The sequence below is a fragment of the Dermacentor andersoni genome, chromosome 9 (genome assembly GCF_023375885.2).
Source record: "Dermacentor andersoni chromosome 9, qqDerAnde1_hic_scaffold, whole genome shotgun sequence".
In the NCBI taxonomy this organism is placed as follows: Eukaryota; Metazoa; Arthropoda; class Arachnida; order Ixodida; family Ixodidae; genus Dermacentor; species Dermacentor andersoni.
This window is the reverse complement of record NC_092822.1, coordinates 60,792,394-60,812,888: the sequence shown is the minus strand read 5'-3', so window position 1 is coordinate 60,812,888 and position 20,495 is coordinate 60,792,394. Positions and strand designations below refer to the sequence as shown.

At 46.4% G+C, this 20,495-nt stretch overlaps 1 protein-coding gene across 1 annotated transcript; it reads left to right on the top strand.

The window, feature by feature from the left end:
- The first annotated feature begins 870 nt into the window (after positions 1–870).
- LOC126528553 (galactosylceramide sulfotransferase-like) lies at positions 871–20,106 on the top strand. Its single transcript, XM_050176417.2, has 7 exons — positions 871–970; positions 1,113–1,405; positions 3,024–3,182; positions 4,389–4,599; positions 10,862–11,107; positions 13,310–13,483; positions 18,943–20,106. Exons 2-7 carry the CDS (start codon positions 1,158–1,160, stop codon positions 19,291–19,293), a joined length of 1,389 nt encoding a protein of 462 aa, XP_050032374.2. The 5' UTR covers positions 871–970; positions 1,113–1,157; the 3' UTR covers positions 19,294–20,106.
- Positions 20,107–20,495: the final 389 nt, after the last annotated feature.

Sequence of the window (20,495 nt, the reverse complement as noted above, 5' to 3'; positions counted from 1 at the left end):
TATCAAGATAAACTACAATGAACACGAGGAGGCCACCGAAATATTATAAAAGAGTTACTTGCTTCATGATGATTCGATCGCGACGGGCAGCCAAATTGTGAAATCAAGACAGCTGTTTGATGCACTGTGAGCACCGTTAAAGCGATAGCACACGAAATGCAGGTTTTCTATGGAGGCTATGAAGCCGTGGCTCAAGATGATGTTTTATTATCAGGTTCTCATGAAGATCAAATTCCCTCAAAGTGTGGTGGTGTTTAGATGCGTCTCCAGTAAAGTTGAAGAGATACCCCCCCACGTCTTTCCACAGAGACGACATGAAATACATATATATATATATATATACGAGTTGCAGGTGATTCCACATAGTGACACGATGGGGATGCCATTCAAGTGAATTGATAAAATTTTCTGGCTTATTAGAGCCAGTTTTATTATAATTGCCGCTTGGCTGTCCACAAGGAAATTGACTATTTTTGCTATCTGCCATGGCACCGAAAGGACTAGAAACGTCCGCCTATATAACCAGTGTTGATGACCTCTCTCGAACTTGACTCTTTCGGTAGTCCTTTCCTTTGGTGCTGTACCACTTTCTGTTTTAGCCACAGGAACGCTTGCAATGACACCTTCAGTTTTCTCTGTCAGCCAAGAATAGTTGAACGTTCTTTTTTTTTTCTCCATATATATGAATTTTTCTTCACTGTAACATTTAGTTCTTATTCACCGCGTATTTGTGTCAGTTGGCGTATTGTTAACGTCAATATTTCAATTACTAGTTTCCTTTCGACCCATTTTGCTATATATATATATATATATATATATATACACAATTTTATTTTGCTAAACGCTCCTACCATCCCATTCATAGCCGGTCTTCCACAGTAAACTGCGCTAAAACAACCAAGTCGCCAGCCATATCGCAGACGATAAAGACGAAGTTTGAGGAGGGCGTGCTCAGCTGGCTGACATTCAGGTGCCATGTAACATTCATGTAACAAAATTTTAGATTTTTACCTCCATTTTCTGAACACATGAGCAAAGTCTGCCCGACTCTTGGCCAATCCCCGCGAGTGGGTAAGCGCCAATCTAATCAAGGACATCATCATCATCATCAGGTGCCTCCGCGGTCCCACTTTCTCGCGCTTGCGTGAATCCCAAGCATGGTCCTGGTAAATACGGTGCGTTTCATTCCGCTTTCGTCAAATTACAGCGTTGCTCTTTCGGCGCAGTGTGCAAGCTGCTTGATCGATTTCCCTTTCTTTGTTTGCGTTTCACGTTCGCGAAAGGCTATGTTCCTCCGCCTGCGGCACCACCAGGCGGTCTTGCTGCTCCGACGCGGACCCGTTCATGCATTCGCGGCTTTCTTCATTGGCGCGGCGGTCATCGCGTTGTTCCTCAGCTGCGCTGGGTAACTGACCACGTTCTATTATATAACCTTGAAACGACGCTGCCCGACGTGGCGGTGTTTTCGGGAATTCACAAAAGCTACAGGCTCCATGCAGTGACCATCTGACTCAACTAAAGAGTCACCAGTTTCGAGCATTTCAAGCAGAGCATAAATCTCGCGGCGACGATCGCGTCTGCAGAGTATTTCACCAAAATGTATATGTTGCGAAAACAGTTCAAACTAAAAAAAAAATGACGAAAAAAAAAACCGATGAGCTCTTTTTGAAAGAACCACTGGGACGTTAGTGATGTCACAATCAATTGCGCTTTCGCGTCATGCGCAAAGCGCATATACAGCACATGAACCGACCTCTTGTAAAGTACCGACAACCCTGTAGCGACGGTGGCTTTCCACCACCATTGTGAAGGGCAAAGCAACCTAGCTGTTTCATCTGGCGCCAAAGCAAAGGGAAGGGGGGAGGGGTGCGGGTGCGTCAGAGGTAGATATAAGATTTATGCGAAGTTTTGATTATGTGAACGAAAACTATTTGCCAAGCTATTCAGTAAATTTAAACGTGCGTTTCGGTATTATTACACATCTTTCTAACAACACATGCGTACGATACGAAACGCGCATTGGCTTGTACGGTTCTTTAGCCAGGGCATCGAGCATTGTTTATTGTAGCTGCATCGAGAGAGTGTAGGAGCCGTAAGGGGTCATGCGTTCCAGGAAGGGCGTAACCCTTTAACGCTTCGGTAAGCGAACATTTCGCTTGCACTAGCGTGATTAATCAGAAGCGCGCTTTCGTCAGCAAGAGCGCCGTTGTGACTAATCGCACGAAGGCAAGGGAACGGTTCGCTTTCCGAACCGTTATAAGATCGCAGGCGCTGTTGCCTCCCATCCGAAAGTGTTGCGCTTTGCCAACTGCCTATGGAGTCATTTTTGAATGTGGTGCCACGACGCACAAGAAGGCGAACAGGCGATTCGGCACCACATGGCATGCAGGCATCTCGGGACAAAACTCGGCGTCTGGAGAGGGCAAATCGGGACAAAACACGGCCCCTAGGCGAGCGTCAACTTATTGAGCCAGCCCCTCCCTACTCTGGGGCCAACTTGTGTATATTATGGAAATTTTTAAGCGTCGCTTTCTGAGTCATTAGTAAAATGTAACGGGAAAGTTACAACACAACAGGATTCCGGGTATCAGTTTATTGTTCTGTGACTGCAATCGGCCGTAAAAGAAAGAGCGAATGCAAATGCAAATACATGATCGGGCTTGCATCCAACGTTCAATCCAACGAAATCCAGCGTTGCCTGCGACACTGGGCCCCTGTTCCAAACATTGTCAAACTCCGCCGTATATACTCGTACTGTCAAACTTGCCGCCTTGTCCGCTATATATGATTGGCTCAACATAACTGCTACGTGGTAACTCTGATTGGCTCAGAAATGCCAACGTGGCGGAATTGGACAGTTTAATCCCCCCCCCCCCCCCCAGTGGTGACACTGTGCTAGTCAAGCGGATTGCAGGGGTCGACTAAGGGCGCTGGCGTCGTTTCCGAAGTACAGTCCCTATACATAATCTACAGGGACCTTATCCCAAAGTGACGGCGCGTTCGCGTTCATCACGTACTCGCAGTGTCGGCGCCGGCTGCTCGGAGCGCAACCGCGTGGCCTTCATCAAGACGCACAAGTGTGCAGGTACGTCGGTGCAGAACATCATCATGCGCTACGGTTACTCGCGTAACCTGACCTTTGCCATCGGGCCCCGCGACGTCTACCTGGGACACCCGACCAGGTATGTGGTACGCTAAGCGACGAGACCAGCCAGTTCTTGGCGTTCCAAGGTGCACAAATGGAAAAGATAGTACGGCTTAAGGACTCGTCATATCGAAAGCGCAGCAACATATAACACAGAAAAGTAGTGATGGTCACGTACAAATGACCAATGTTTCAGCATGACTAGCATGAGTCGGGACACTGTTCCAAGGGCAAAAATGAAAAGGTGATACAGCTTAAGGACTCGCCATATCGAAAGCGTGGCCACGTATAACAGAAAAGCAGTGATGGTTACGCACAGATGACCAATGTTTTAGCATGACTATAGCATGAGTCGTAGCACTGAAGTTGAGTGCTTATATTGTCTCTATAAATTTTACGTGTGCACTGTCAAACATAACATGAACCAATGGTTTTAAAAGCCCTAAGTGAGATTAAACTTGAAGGTTGCTTCGAATCAAAGGTTATGAAACTAAAGCTTTCTTAGTTATTCGTCATGTCGTGCGGGATGCCGGTTCAATGGAACATAAATTAATCCTCTCTAAAATTGAAGGTAAGAGTAAACGGATGTTACAAGTGCACGAGATATATTTAGAGGTGGGATTCTTCAGGCCAAAGGCAAGCGTCTCAGTGGGCCAAAAAAAAAAAAAAATCTGTCTGGGCAGATATCATTGGTGTTGATATTTTCGTTCTGCCACTATGGAATTGAAATCAACTTGATGGTACGTAACGACAAATGTTAATAATGTCAGTGCTAGCTTTAAACCTAACAAGAAATGACGATAACATCAAAACCTGTGCGGCTATTGCTTTTGGTTAAGGTGAAGGAAGCCTCCTTTACTTTTTTAGCGTGAAGATATACCACTTCAATGAAAATCACCCTGGCTATACTCACACTCATTGCATGATCAAGACTACGGTGCACTCGTCTTGAATCACGAGACCATGTCCTTCATTATAGTCTGTGACAATACCTAAGAATGCAGCGGTAAATACAACGCTGTTCAGCTCGCAATCTGCGTAGATGAACCAGCCAATGCGCTCGCTCCATTTTCACGACGTCAAGGTGGTGACGAATTTGTGCCTCTGTATAGGGAACTTCGTTTTCGAGCGGCGGAGGCACAGATGGAAGACGCAGTATGGTTTTGTAAGCGGAACTAGTACGGGGTTTTGAGGCCCCTCATGGCCCCGAGCGCTGGCAATGTCCTCTCATTTTTTTTCCAAGGTTCCGCCACGACATGGTTCCCGACCTAGCTCGCTACGGTCGTCAGTACCACATCCTGGCGCACCACAACCGCTTCTCGACGCGCCAGGAGTACGCCCGCCTCCTCGGCAATGACGTCTTCATCATTACCATACTTCGGGAGCCCATGGCCATGTTCGAGTCGCTCGCGGCCACCCTCAAGCTCAGGGGCATACACATCGACGACTTCGAGGTGGGCGTCAAACGGTGTCGCACACTGCGTTTCCGTAGAGAACCTGAGAACAGCTGCGCAGGCTTTGCACCTTGCATTGCGCAAATGAGAACGACACACTGCAGCGAAGAAGACAGAACAAGCGGGAAATCGCAACTATAATGCCGGTATAATGGAAGTAGTTCGTTGACTGCATTGTGTTCCTTTCACCGCGAATTTCTTGAGGGGACTCCCCCCCTCCGCCCACCAAGCATTTCGTGCGACATAGCGTGCGGTGGCGCACTCTGCATCAGGTGTCAATCAAAGGGAACAACCAGCAGAAGCCCGACCTGCGTCGGAGTCCGAAATTCGTCGCGATAGACGCACAAATGCCGTCGGCGCCCCCGTCGCCGTTGTCGTGCTGTCCCGCTCGACGGTGTATGCGCGGTTCGCACGTGGAGCGCGAGAGGGCCTCCAGAAACAAAGCGAACTCAACGACAAAGAAAAAATTAAGATGAAGCGAAGTCAACGCGCCGCGAACGCTATGCTCAATCACCTCCGTGGCGGAGCCAGGTGAGTGTTCTGCCTTAATTCCTGCTGGCGTGAGCAATGTGCGCTCGCCGCTATAAGCACACTAGCGTTCCTGATGATCCGCCGTGTGTATGTGCGCTACTCTGAGTGGAAGAGGCAGAAAATGTCAAGCTACAGTTATTTAATTTTTCACTTGGCGCTGACTAATGCCGACGTATTCCCGTCGGTCTCATGTCGTGTACCATCGAGGATGGATGGACGGATGGACGGACGGACCACATTGTCTGGCTTGGTGTTATGTATATGTGTCCGTGCTGCTTTGCTTAAAGGGACACTAAAGTGAAAAATGATTTCTTCTGCATCAGTAAATTACCGTTCTACAACACCAAAAACACCACTCTTACAACAATAAGACGTTTGGTAAGCCAGAAAAAGCGCAAGAACGAAATACGGGTGGCGACGCCTACTTAAGTTCCCGCACCTGGGGGCTGTGACGTCTTGGATTTTGATGGCATCTTCTATGGCCTACTAATTATAAACAGCGGTACACATTGACTACATTGTGTTCTAAAGGAATCAAATATTAAACATGGCAAGTTTCGGGAACCTTTACTCAGCCAACGCGGCCCAAATGCGAAAATATACTTTGGAATTCCTGACGTCACGCTGACGCACAGGTGCTGGGTTTTTGGCGCGAAATTAAAATACTGATACTTGGACCTTCATTTTCTCATTAAATAATCAAACTATTTTTTTTAAATGACTGCCTGCAGGGTTCTCAAACAATGCTTCATTAGTCTAAACTGATTTATTGTTTCGCTTTAGTGGCCCTTTAACGTTCCCCTTACGTTTGTTTGCCCGTTTAATATTACTCGCAGGGTGAAACTTGAAGGACCGCTCAGCGGCGTTCAACTGAACATTAATGCTTTCGCATTCATAACTCATAAGTGTTCAGCTGTCTTCGGAATTCCGGGTGACTCCATTCCATATAGGTTTTCCAGCTTAGTTTTCACGTATGTTACAAGCCTAACAGAAACCTTCAGAGAGTCGTTACGCAGACAAACTATTGAAGCAACAACGGAGGTTGTGTAATGCAGTTTCCTGTATTCCAGGTGCTTCTTTTTATCCTTATCTAGTCATTCTCACTGATAGTTACGTAAGCAGGCGGACATAATCAGCAAAGAAAACTTCAACGATAATTTTCCTAATATACCAAATTAGGCGAATTAACATTTAAATTATTGGTATCGGGGCCCATCTGATCGCAAAGTTGAAGCCGAGACGTAATGAAGTGATGTATCCTTAGTATAAATCTTCAGACTAGCAGCCCTTTCGCGATATCCGTGCAATGTCTCGGCATTCCAGTTAAGACTGTCGCTAACTGTCGAATGCATGCGTTTAGCAAACTGCCAACCGGAACGACAATGTACGTATTTCATTGCACGTTTTGCGTCGCATAACTAATTCCAGAACTGGATTTCTCAACCAGCCGGACATTTCACAGCAAATCAAAATGCCTAAGCGACTGGTTAACATCAGCTTTTCTCTAATTGCATTAAAGCGCATATTGCAATTTACGAAATGTAGCCGGTGATTCCTAAAGCACGTCTACTCGAAACGAATTCTGATAGTGGTACTAGTATCAACATGTGCATCACCAGACTTGTGGTAAACACAGTTGTTGCACTTACCTTTTTTATTGCGATGGCAATTATATGGACACTCCAGGCGCATTGCTGCCGTCGCCGTCGCCGTGAGATTCCGTATAAAGTCTGGCGGCCGGCGCAGCCATGCGCGCGCCGTATCTTGGCAGCGATCTGCGACGTGGCCGAAGTGCGCGCCCGCGTGGGCCTCATCTCAAAGCGATCTGCGACGTTTGCAGAGTGCGCGTAGTGCCGGTTGCTTCGTATGCGCTGTGCTTTCGACGTTTCGTTCGCGTTGAAGCGAGAGATGCACGAAGGTCAATTCGTTCGCTGCTGCTCCCGCGATTCCTCAGTCCAGCGTTTTGACAGCGGATTTCCGCGGTCATCGAGCGAGATGCACTTTTCATATTTATCTGTGCGCGCGTGACACCGTGCTTGTTGATTTAGTTAGTAGGCGAATGTTTACAAGTTTATACGGTCGATAAAATTACTGTTTCTTGGTTGCCATACAAAAGACGCTTAAGAGAGCGGCGGTAACAAAGACGAAGAGGGTCTTCTGGGCTCTCGGCGCGAGATGGTTTCCACCTTGGTCTCTCGCGGCGCTGCTCTAGAAATACATCGTAAATCGTCTCTTGTGCCTCTTTTTTCTCTGCGTGGCAGTATTAGCCTCAACAAACTTGAGTCGTATGTTCTCACATGTGACGTCACTTAGAGGACGCCGCTGTCGCGCCGCGAGCGGGTTTGCTACGTGAATATTTTTTCACTCTAGTTCTACGATTTTTCAAAACATAGTGAGTTTTCAAGTCCACACTACAGAGTACGGTGTATTTTGGTGCACTACTTGTTGGGATATTGAGTGGCGGAGTCTCTCCCTGGAAGGCCGTCGCTAGTAGGAATTACTCTTCGAGCTGCGTGCTCGTCATGCACATGTGCGGGTATGGCATGTTTATCTTGCAAATACTTTGGTAATTTCGTGGTTGTAGTACGCTCACAAATAGCTTGTCTGCTCTTTTTTTTTGTACATGAGCAGCAGCATTTGGCGCTGCACTGCGCTCCCTGTGCTGTCATAAATTCAATGCTTGTGTCCAGCGCCCCCTGCCAGTTCGATCGCGTGCTTTGTTGTCCAGAGACATTTCATTTTGGATTCTCCCAGATTTTTAACAACTTTCTGAAGGCATTTGAGGCCGTCACTATGAAATTAAGTGGTCTCAGCAATTGATTATTGCTGTGTCTTAGCAGGCAGTGTAGCACAATGTGGTATTAGCCGTAAAATGGGGCGTTAGGTAAGTGACGGCCGAATCGGCACTGTTCATGACTCATGCCGAGCGTGCTAAGAAAATTGAAAGAGCGTGAGACCATTGTGTGGATGAGTGCTAGGTCACATGTGTACCTGAAATTCTTTCAAGTAAAATATGAGTATTATTCGTTTTTGTACAAAATGTGGCGTTTTTGGGAGAGTATAAGTTAACTGCAACCAGAGGGTTTCAGTTCCAGAAAATTGAACAAACGATGGAGCGCGCCTCCGTTTACATTTCAGTGCGAACTGCCGACACCTCGTTGATATGCTTTCGGAGATAATCAAATGTCTCGAACCCATGGCAGAAAGGCGGCCAAAAAATAAGAACAAAGCTACGTGAAAATGTTACAAGGTAAAGTATAGATAATGTTGCGTAGTGATGTGCCACAGTGCATGCTGACATGCCTAGGAATAGTAAACTTGGTTACTGTCATTACGTCACTAGCCATGAGAAAGACACGCCACAAAGGACACCGCTCAGCCTCTACACGTTTGTCTGTGTTCGGCGTCAGTTTGAGAAACAAGGAATACAACGAACACCTGACTTTTGACGCAGAGTTCATACTTTCATTCTGTCTTGAGTAACGCGCCCAGTTATGGGGAAAAATTTGTCAATGGATGCAAATAGGCGCTATCGTGTAACAAAAACAGGCGATAACATCAGACTTCGTACATTGTCTTAAATATACTTTGCCTTTTTGCATTCCTAGGTACATCGTATTTATTTTGAAAATTGAAATAATGAAAGTGAGAAAATATGTTTTAGTATGTATGCTAAATAAGTAACAGAAGTCCTATATATAGACAAGAACAAGCAAGGAGAAAATAACAATGCAATAAAACCATACCATAAAAAGTTGTATGTACCATGGCTGCCGTAACATGTTCTCCTGCGGATATTTTTTATCATCACAATATCTTTTCTTACATTGGCAAAATGGTGTTTTGCATTTCGCTTCATGTTTTGTAGATGGGCATTCTGAAGAAATAGTTCCATCGTGCTAACGGAAATTAACGTTAAACTTCTGCATTGAATAGCTATCGTCAGATTTTTTGCAGGAAGAAGGGGGCAACACGTGCTTGACATTGCGAAACATGATAAAGCGTGACTGCTCGAGGGTATACCCGCTTGACAGTGAAAATGTCAGATTTTTCTTTAGTCAATAATTGATTCATTTATGTAGAACCAAATAAGTCGAATCATGGGCTAAATATAAAGTTTGCGTTAAACCAGAGTGCGGCTTGGTCGAAGTTCCATTTTTCTATTGAGCCTTGATATTGTGCTTCGGTTCTGAAGCTACGTTGAACCTAGCTTGTTTACTTGGCGTGATTTGAGACGGAATCACGGGATATATAGTCCCGAACTACGACGGCTGTGTCTTTTTATGGAAGGCACAAAACATGTAGCGTTTGTAGCGTTTATTTCTTCCAAAATTATGGCATGGATAAAATGTTTTACTAGAAAGAAAATGAGACAGTAGTTAAACGTCATGGTAAGCGGACACACACAGTTAGAGGAAACATTTCCTGGTTATCTTTTCTCTTTAGAATGGGAGCAAACGAATTGAAGTTCAACTATTCCAGCCCGAGCGTACCGAAAGACAGAGGCGATTTCCCCATCTAACGTCTCCGGAACGCAGTTCGCATTGGCACCATAGTTTGCGCACGAGACCTACCTAAGCGATAGTTTCCATAGGACACCTAAGTACTGTACAATGGCTCTCACTGTACAGAGGGCCCGGCCCTCACGGCGGTCTCCGCGACCTTCACACTGATATCGGTCTTCGGGTCGATCTCGGAGGCTCCGTCACGCAGTGGGGTTGTGTGAATAACGATTTTCGAGACCGAGTTGAATACGAATGGAATAGCGCCAGGAGCGAACTGAATCGAATATCGCACGGTTTTTGAAGAGTGAGCAGCTGTCTTCATCATTAATGCAATACTGCATTCAAATTCTAGTGTATTCACAAGATTAGCAAGTTTCTGTCATCACAAAGCAGGTTATTGAGCGCTTTTTATTAAGGTAGTTAATGGATCATTAGATGCCAATAAGCAGTTTATCTGCATACCTAGGAGTCGGAGATGAGCGCGATGGATTGCGGTTTAGCCCGAAAAGTCTGACTCTCTGAGGGGCCTAGCGTGCTCCGCTACGTAACCTCTCGTGTTCCTTTTTTTTGTCTCTTGTGGCGTGCGGGATGAACTTTCCCGCACTTGTGCTTTAATTTTATGCTTGATTGCGCTCAGCTGCCCACTTCGAATAATCTAAAACCGTTAGAAAAAACATTATTATTTACGAATAGTGACTATTCGCTTCAAAGATCGAATCGAATATATCGTTGTTCTATTTGGTAATTCATACGCTTCGAATCTCTGCTGTACCGCGTGAACAACCAGAATCACGTCTCTGCATATGGCGTAACAGTTCAGCGGAACCTGGTCAGGTGGAGGAAGAGAGAAAGAGAGAGAGAGAGAGAAATAACATTTATTAGCACAAAAGGAACTAGCCCTAGTCCGGGCCTCCAGGTAGGCACATGCCTCCTGGCCCAGCATGTTCTTCAAGTGCTGCACCAGAAGCGGTCACCACAGTTTTTCGAACTTTCGTGGGGGACTGGTCCACTCCTCCCAGCTGCCAGGACGCTATAGTTGTGTGGTAGCTTAGAAAGTGTAGTCTTTCTGAAGGTGGTGATGGCAGGGCACTCTCACATGGTGAGTTTACTTGATGGTTCATGTAGCTAGCTTCGTGCTACATTCGAGTGGATTGCGATTCTCTCCCCCCCCCCCCCCCCCCCCCCTTCATGGCGTCTCTGCCTAACGGTGTATGGTTTTCACGCAGGACGCGCGTGGCAAAGGACATTTCGTGTCCTACCTGTCGGGGAAGCGCACCGATTACGGTCGCATCGGCACGAACCAGATGTCCTTCGACCTGGGCCTCCCCACCGGGGTCATGAACGAATCCCGTGCCGTCGTCAACTTCATCCGGCGCCTCAACTCTGAGCTCGACCTGGTGCTGATTGCCGAGCTCATGGACGAGTCGCTGGTGCTCCTCAAGCACGCGATGTGCTGGACCACCAAGGACGTGGTAAGCACTCAAGCAGCACACGTAACGGCGATTCGTTGCAAGCCAATGAGCCATTGTTTACAGCTTTGTTCTTAGAAACTAAGCTCACGTTGTGCGCCAGCCGCACACTAAAAAAGAGAAGATAAAAAGAACTGTCAACCTTGCCAAGGCTCGATCTTGGCTGTGTCCCATGAAATACGAAAGTATATTCTAACCAGCTAGTGCGACGCGACATAAATTTGTGTATCTAGATGCGATATTGCTTTTGATTGCTTCGGCGAGTCCGTGGTGTCCGAATGGAAGACGCGAACTCATTTTCACCTTTTTGCAACAGTACTATTAAAAATTAAATTATGGGGTTTTACGCGCTAAAACCACTTTCTGATTATGAGGCACGCCGTAGTGGAGGACTCCGGAAATTTCGACCACCTGGGGTTCTTTAACGTGCACCTAAATCTAAGTACACGGGTGTTTTCGCCCCCATCGAAATGCGGCCACCGCGGCCGGGATTCGATCCCGCGACCTCGTGCTCAGCAGCCCAACACCATAGCCACTGAGCAACCACGGCGGGTAACAGTACTATCGCGCTCAGTATGGGATACAACGCGTCACACGTTGTAGCTGATACTGAGCGCGATAATACATCCGCGAGCGCAAGACATCGTTGCATTTTTTACCTTGCTTAAGTTTATAAATGCACTCCCTCTAAATTCTGTGCTAAGTGCAGTGAAAAACACCCCTAAAGAAACTTCACTTTTATGAGACTTCGTTTCAAGAAAATGCACGCTAACCCGTCAAGACCCGCCGGGTTGGCGTAAAGGCTTTGGCATTGCGTTGCTAATTGCGCGAGGGCACGGAATCGAATCCCGGTGACGGCGGCCGCATTTTGGTGGAGATAGAATGCAAAAACGCCCGTGTGCCCTGCATTGGGGGCACGTTAAAGAACCCCAGGTGGTCAAACATTAATCCGTAGTCCTCCACTACATCGTGTCTCATAATCACATCGTGGCTATGTCACGTAAAACCCCAGAAATAAATTAGCGCTTTATATGTAAATATAGTCCTCGTAACGTTACTGTGGGTCCAGGTTGTTGTACAGCGCCATAGGTTGCTGTACTAACTTCGCCATGCTTGTAGGGAGAAAGAAATCCTTTGAAATATAAACAGCTCAGCTACATACGCTACGCGAGGCCAGGCTTGTGGAATATACGGTTACTCAGTTACATACCGCTTAGTTGGCCCTGCGATTAGACTAAAAGCGCATGTTAACCATTTACCTTTTTTGTGTCAGTTTATCTGCTACACCATGATAAGCGGCCACTAGATTTATCTTCAAGACAAGAATACCATTAAAAAAAGTGCATCAGCATATTTCCAGATCTGAAGTAAACATGAATCGGTACGGTTTCATTTGCAATTCCAAAATTGCTTGCTGCGATGGCAGTGCGGAGCTTTTCAGACCATCTCTATTGGGTTAAACTTCTGTATATATATATATAGGCCCGTGATGAAACAAGCACAAAACATTTCTTGCCACCCACACGGGCCCCATGCAAAGGCCCCCGCAGAGATTTGTGATAATCAAATTGTTAGGCTCATCCTAACTGACCTGCGGTTTTTTAAGCATGAACGTTTTCCTGATACCTCCATATGGAGGTTAAATTCCCGCAGTTCCGTATTTACCGGTGAGAAGACAAATTTATCTCAACATCCCAATAGGCGGTCATGAATTCAAAGTTTCTGGTGAAGCGTGCTATAGCTATAGTACATACCCATAAATTGAGCTTAAACTTTTCGACACAAACGAATACTGTCGGCATGAAACGTTGACAATTCTTCGTGGCGGAGAAAACCTCGCGGATTGACTCATGGTAACCCCAGCATGATGTTTCTTTAATATTTTTTTTCCTTTAGTCCTAGAGCGACACGTGGTTGGTCACTTCTATAAGACGTTTTTCCCGACCATCCTTATTCCTTTATATAGCGGTGTGATTTCTCTGGCCGCAAAGTCGGCCACCTGTGATGACGTCACTGTGAAACTTCGCGCAGGTGAGCTTCCAGCAGGTTTCTTTAATCTTTTTTTTTTCTTTAGTCCTAGAGTGACACGTGGTCAATTTTTTACGAAATTTTTCCCGACCATCCTTATTCCCTTATATAGTGGTCGAATTCCTCTGGTCGCAAGGTTGGTCACCTGTGGTGACGTCACCGTGAAACTTCGCGCAGGTGAGCTTCCAGCAGAACGCACGGAGTTCGCAGTTCCTACCGAGTCGCATCCCAGACAAGGCCCGTCGCGCCATTCTGACGGCCAACTACGTGGACGTGGCGCTGTACGGCTTCTTCAAGAGCAGGCTGCTCGAGGAGATCGCAGCGTTTGGCACCGAGCGAATGAAGGAGGAGGTGCGTGAGACAAACGCAGTCCTACGATACGCGAGAACCGTTCGCGAATTCGTGTTCTCTTACTTGTTAACCATCACCGTAACTAGACAACATCAAGCAATAGCGCGCAAGTGAAGGTGGGCTCGCGCTCGTTGCTTTGTCAGCTCTCGTGTACGCTGCACGCACACCCGCCAAACCACGCATGCAAAACGACTGGTTATACACTCGTTGCCGTAACTGGGAAGACTTGGTCGGTGATAACTTCCTTTAAACGAGTTACGGTGAATTACTGCTTCTGTGTTTGGGACCAGAAAGGCACGAACGCGATTCTACACCAAGAAAATATTGGAACAATAACTTTCATGAATAAAAAATTGCATTCGTAAAAACATAAATAATTGAAGTTTTAGATGAATTGTCATTTATTGACACAGCAATTATTTATTACTGTGTCACTGTACTGTTGAGCATTCCGCAACTGAAAGTACGCTCCAGCGTGTGAAGAACGCTATTCTGGCTTTTTGTTTCGCTTAGGTCATTTCAGACATCTTACTGAACGTATCAGATCTGATATGAATTAAATGCTTTGCTGGCTTGAAATGGAGCTTGCTTTGGATGTATGTGATTTATACACGTCAAGAACAACATAAAGTAAATAATTATGCATCTAAATAATATCTTTCCTTACCTTATATTGCAGAATTAATTTATAATTTATACGGTAATCGAAAGATTTCTTTCTTTCATATCCTTAATTTATATTACTTCCATTGAAACTGAAACTGAAACCTTATTTTTCAAAAACATACGAAATATATGTACCGTTACTCCATTATTCTTCGAATACATTATTCAACGGCACTTGTGTGCGCTTCTGCTTTTGTTCGACTTCTACTCGCCTTGTCTTGACTCGGCGAGCCGTAAATGTATAGCTTCATTCGCGCGCCTCGCGCACTTTCTGTGCATGGAAGGGTAGAGCAAGCGGCGATAGGGGCGGTTGATTGGCCGTATTGCCTGGTAGGCACGGTGGTTGGCGGTTACCTGACAGTCTCACGGAGCGAACAGAAGCACGAAGGAGGCGGCAAGTTACCATTGCCCCACCTCCTCCCCCTCTTCTCCCAACTTATCTCACCACCTATAAATATAAACCGTTAGCGAAGCGCAACGTGCACGCTTGAGAGAACGGCTCTCAGGGGTTTCAGAGTTGCATTTTCTTCAACTCTCTTTTTGTTTTTCCCTTCTTTGGAATATAATTTTCGTGATAAAGTCAACCCTAATCTGTAAGTAATCGTACATTAGAATCGAAAATTGAAAAAAAAAAAAGAGTAAGTTTCTGCTACGTTTTGCTTCAGTTCATTGTCTCGCTGAAGTCTGTGATCAAAAAACAAGACTGGACAATTGCACGAACACAAAACACCGAGTGCTAGCTATGCAATGTTAATTTTTGTTTTAGAAACATGATGCTCGGGGTTCATCTTTGCGCCTACGGTGTTATTAATACTGTTTCATGGCGAAAGGGCTACAACGGCCAAAGAGCGCCAGTAACGATGTTTAGTAGTGCAATATAGAATCTTTAAAAAAACGTGACTACTGGTATAATGGGTTGCGATGCCTGTGATGTGCTCCGGTTCTAATGTTTCTGAAAAATAAGCAGGTAACAGTTTGCGCTCGGTGTCCTGTGTTCGTGTACTTGCTCCAGTCCTGTATTTTCGTAGTGTTTTTCTGCAATCTTTCGTGTTTTCAAACAACTAGTTTAGTGTCGAGTTTTCATCCCATGGTCTGCTGGCTGCACATGGTTGGTCTCTCTGTTCTTCTTGCTCTTCTCATATTTTCAAATTTAATTTGATGAGAGGACACATGTTCTGCATCTATAGATAGTACAACGGTAACCACTGCCGAATAGCGTGTCTAACCAACATATTATTGCGAGTGATCGTGTTTAACTGGAAAAGACCTTGCTGCCTGAGTGACACAGCGTGCTGTCCACAGTTATGCATACTGTGAAAGCGATTAAAGTTATCGAGACCGCGGGATCGAATCATGGCCGCGGCGGCAGCATTTCGATGGAGGCTAAATGCAAAAACGCCTGTGTACCGTGCATTGGATGCACGTTAAAGAACTCCAGGTGGTCAAAACTAATTCGGAGTTCCCCACTTCGGCGTGCCTCATAATCATGCAGTTTCGGCTCGTAATACCTCAGATTTTTGTTCTTAAGTATAAACCCCATGCAAGCGATCTTGCACGCGACAGCGACAAGCGACGCGATGGAGATGGCTGTCGCGTTCGCTCGTCGCCTACAAGTTGCACCCCATGCGAGCGATGACTTCAAGCGACGTCTCCCCAGTGTTGCCGGTATGAGGGCAGCAATATAGGCGCCGAAACTAGCGTGACGCGTGCTTTATTAACTTAAGTTGATGTATTTTACTGTAAAAAGCAGCATAAAATGTTTCTGAAGGTCTTGCAGTATGTTCTTATCCTTGCACGTATAAAAATTCAATTGTTTGCTCGTTCCGTGCGACAATCGGAAGTGCTGGAGTTATGTACGTCCAGTTCCGGCTTTGCGCTATTGGCTAGTCGCTCATAGCACTTCCGGGCGACGAGCGACGAATTCTAGATTTGCAAAACCGAGCGATCGCGCGACAAGACCGAGCGATCTGTTCAAGCGACGGCCCGATCTGTCGCGCGAACCCGTCGCTCGTCGCTGTCGCGCACAAAATCGCGCTAATGGGGTTTAGCCTTTAATGAAAGTTATCGCTTTTTGGCTTGGATATCATGTTCTATCATCTACAGTAGACGACACAAAGTATACGAAAACTATTAAAAAAACTATTCGGATTTTTTTTATCGATTCGAGAACCTAAACTGAATAATTACTATTCGATCGATTCAAGAACCGAATGGAATAACACAATATTCTATTCGTTATTCGAAAGTTTCGAATATTCGCCACATCCCTACAATATAGAGAAATGTGCCAATGTCCAGCCCTTGCTTCATTGTCTCCAGCATAGATGAAGGAAAAGTAGAAGAGAGCTTGAAGTGATGCAAAATAAGCCAGAAAAAGTCGGCCCAACACGTGATCACGTAGCGGTACATTTTTAATGTCTTCCATGGCCGTTTTCAGCCATCTCACAGCGCAAGTTTACGAAAAGGCAGCATGTGCGGCTGCAGCGCTCGCAAGTTACCATGAAGTGTTACAAGGAGTGACGGGAGTTACAAAAGCTTATCGTGAGTAACTATGCACAAAATAGTTAGCAAAGCACCGAAACAATGGCACATCGATTAAAACTGGGAACAAACGCACGGGGCCAAGTGCGTCAAGCACATGATCACGGTTACGTCACGTCCACATTCATGAATTTTGGACATTGCGCAGTTTGTTGACCTTCACTACGACACACTAACGTAGCTCAACGGGCAGCACTTTCAAAAATCATATGTCAGAAGGTCGACCTAGTTTGAACAAGTTTTTATTCGCAACGTCGAAATGTGCGAGAGTGTGAGAGAGGCCCGTGTGCTGTAGGCGCTGGTTTGAGGTGCATATCGGTAAACCCAGGGCGACCTAGTGAAAGGTGTTGAGTAAAGATCCGAGTTTTCGAGTTTGTGTTTGTATTAGCGTTAGGAGCGGGGCGGTATACAGAAACCTGCTACATACACGAGCGCAGTCGCGAGCTGTGTTGCTTGTTCTTCTCTAAGCCCGTGTTTCTTTGCTAAGGATCCGCCGCATTAGGTGCGTTAGATTTCGGCAATCTTTTTGATATTGTATAACGCTAGAGTTTGCATTGTTGTGTTTCATGATGAATCCGAGTATTCAGCACGATGTCACGATGTCACATGTCACCTAATAATCTGAGTTGCATCAGGGCGCTTGTTTTCTTTTGCTATCGTGTTCGATTCATGAGGAGAATTTCAGACTTTTCTGCTGAAAGTTGGAGTCCGGCTTTGTGCAAGGGGTGAACTATGGTGTCTACGCCTTCCTGGAGGGTTGTTTCGACGTCCTCTGGACATTCGGTTTCGCACCATATGGTAATGTCGTCGGCGTAGAAATAGTGATGAAGGTTGGGGATTGTGAATAGCTGCCTTGATAGTGCTGTCATGCAGATAATAAAGAGGGTGGAAGATATAAGCGATCCTTGAGGTCCTCCGCGGGTAATAGTGATGGGGAAGGCAAGAGACTCCGCGGCCTTGAAGCGTGCTGCCCTACCATTGAGGAAACTGCGTATGTAATTGTACATATTGGTGCCGCATCGAATATTGTGAACCGATTTGAGTATATGATCGTTTGTAAACGTTATCCAGTGCCTTTTATACATGTATTTCGAGAAGTGCTTGGGTCTGTGCTGTCTTTGGCTGCAGAAGCGTGTTCTGCAGTATGAGAAAATTCCTGCGTGGAAATGTTCTTGCGGTACCCTATGAGCTGGAGCGGAAAATGCTTTTAACCCTCCAGGTATTCTTCTAGTATGTTCAATGCAAGCCGTTCCATTGTTTTGCCCACACATGATGTTAAGGATATTGGTCTGGGGCTTCAAAGCGTGGCTTTCTCCCCTGGTTGTTGGATCATTGTAACGTGTGATGTTATCCATTCGAATGGGAGGGCGCCTGTGTTCCAAAGCTTGTTTATGTGTGAGGGCAGCGTTTCTTTGTCTCCGTTGGGCAGATTGCGCAGAAGAGTTTACGTGATGCCTTCAGGGCCCGGCGCCGTCTTCCCATTGCTGTGTAATATAATGCTGTGTTTGGTTCTGTCATGGTGAAGTCGCCGTCCATGTTGTCGTCAGGGGGGGGGGGGGGGGGGGGGGCGTGCACAGTCTGTGTACAGTGACTGATGTGCCGCAGGTATGCAAACTGTCCGACGTTCCTCGAATGTTTTGTTTCTACCTTGTGCTTGCGTGTTTCTCTATTGTAGGGACCAAGCGCTTCCTTGCACCGAGCAGGGCACGCAAAAGATGCCACGTGTGTTTTTTGCGTAACGTATTCTGGATGCTGTCGCAAATATGGTCCCCTTCTGTTTGTCCGAGTGCCCGGGCATGATTGATCGCTTGAATTTTTATATCGTCTACACTTCTACGACGCCGATTGTTATGCGGTTGCTTGGATAAGGCTCGCACAAGCTTCCTGCGCTTTTTCCAGACGCGTGTGAAATGCGGGTCACGTCCGATCTGCCGGCACTGAAGTTATATGCATGTCTGTAACTACTGTTTTAGTTTCTATTGAGGCATTTAGCCTACGTGCCTAAGTCAGGTCCAGCGTGAGTGGTATTCTGCCTCAGTTGCTGAAATTTGTCCCAATTTGTGAAGGTGACCGTAGCGCAGCAGTTCAACACGCAGAGTTAGCTTGCGAAGACAGGCTACGTAGCGTAATCCTTCCTCTTCGTTCGTTACCTACCTCCACGGTGTCCACAATTGCTTCTCAGGACAGACAAACACGCTACTACATTGGGCCTTCTCTTAACGAAGGGTGCGCTCCTTTGTTAACTCTTGCAGGTGTTCGCGCTGCGCAAGACGCGCATGGCCATGTACGGCGACTGCGTGGACTCGGAAGATTCGGCGGACAAGGTGTTTCCGCCGCAGTTCGTGTACCGCGCCGACGTGGTGGGATACCGGCTCAAGAACGTCTCGCGCATCGTGCCGGCCGCCACGTGCCGCCAGCTGGCAGCCAACGAGCTCCTCTTCACCAACATGGTGCGCCGCCGCCAGCTCATGGACATCTCGGCCTTCTACTTCGCCCGTTGGGGCGCCGCCCAGGGGGCAGCACCGGTGACGTCTGCTGCGACCTCTTCTGTCGCGCTCCTTTTGTTATCACTCCAGCTAGCCTGGAGAGCGGTCGGCGGCTAGCAGACGTGACGCCTTGCGCGTCCCTCCTCTTTCTCCTAAGCAAGAAAGAAAAGTGTATATAAAACGTTTGATGATGAGAACGTTTGGTTTTATTCTGGCTGTGTTCAGCTTAAGTCGACAATTTACAGTCTATTAAAGGAGCACTCTTTGTTGGCTTAGTTGGCGCATAATCCAATGGCTGTCCGCTGTTTTCTTTTTTCCTTTTGATTTAAAGAGACGTCGGAGAGATGCATTATGCTTTATTGTAAAGCATGGTTACGCAACAGCAAAACAGCAACGCTATACCGTCCGAGACTTGTTAAACCATACCTGTTTACGAATTCTCTTTCTCCTGCGGCTGTGTTTATGCCGGTCAGACCGGACACTGTATTAATATCCGTCTAAAAGAACATTTTAAGAATAAGTCATCTGACGAGCATTCTCACGTAGCAAAACATTGCAGGGGTTGTGAAAAAGAGACAAAGGTGTGCCTTCCGCTTTTAGAAAAAAAAATTATTCCGTCATAGGGATTGTCGTACACGCGAGCTGTTCGAGGCGTATGTTGCCGAAGAAGAAAGAAGAAAGCGCGTGTATGTGTTAGCGATCCCTCCATTGTGCTTGCCGTTTGTGAGGTGCAATTTCTGGACACAAGATTGTGACGGCAGCGATTTTGGATGGCCTATCAGCATGATGACGTCATTTTGATTACTGTATGTATATGTCATCTTTCACCCAATAAAATTCAGTTGTGAGGCTGCGCGCGTCCTGTCCTGTTCTACTTCTGTTGTCCGTGTGTTTTAGCGCAGCAACCCCAGTATTACAAGATGAACTTCCACCAACTAGCCCAATTTGGAAGCTTCTGTACCAGCTCGCCTGCCGTCGTGTGTTTTGACGCGCATTAGGGCCTAGTGATATCGGAAAGCACTTCGAACACTGCATTCTAAAGAAACCAAGAGACCCCGCCCAGGAAGTTTTCATGCTCTCATAGTGCGTCGAGACCGGCCGGTGAGCGCGACAAGTACTTTAAATATCCGGGACCTCCCGTTGACGTACAGGCGCCCTGATATTGGGGCGAAGTTCGAACAAGGTGAAGTTTGGTCTCGTTATTCTCGATGTATTATTCGACACTTTACCACCTGACGAACGAAAATTTAGGCGAGTATTTTTAGGTGTGTGACCTAAAATGATTTCGTGTTACTCTGTAGTATCCCTTTAGCAGCATG

Coding starts and splice junctions, on each gene's coding strand:
- LOC126528553 (XM_050176417.2), top strand. CDS start 1,158: ATGGTCCTGGTAAATACGGTGCGTTTCATTCCGCTTTCGTCAAATTAC. Junction 3,183..4,388: donor TACCTGGGACACCCGACCAG/GTATGTGGTACG, acceptor TTTTTTTCCAAG/GTTCCGCCACGACATGGTTC. Junction 13,484..18,942: donor CCGAGCGAATGAAGGAGGAG/GTGCGTGAGACA, acceptor TAACTCTTGCAG/GTGTTCGCGCTGCGCAAGAC.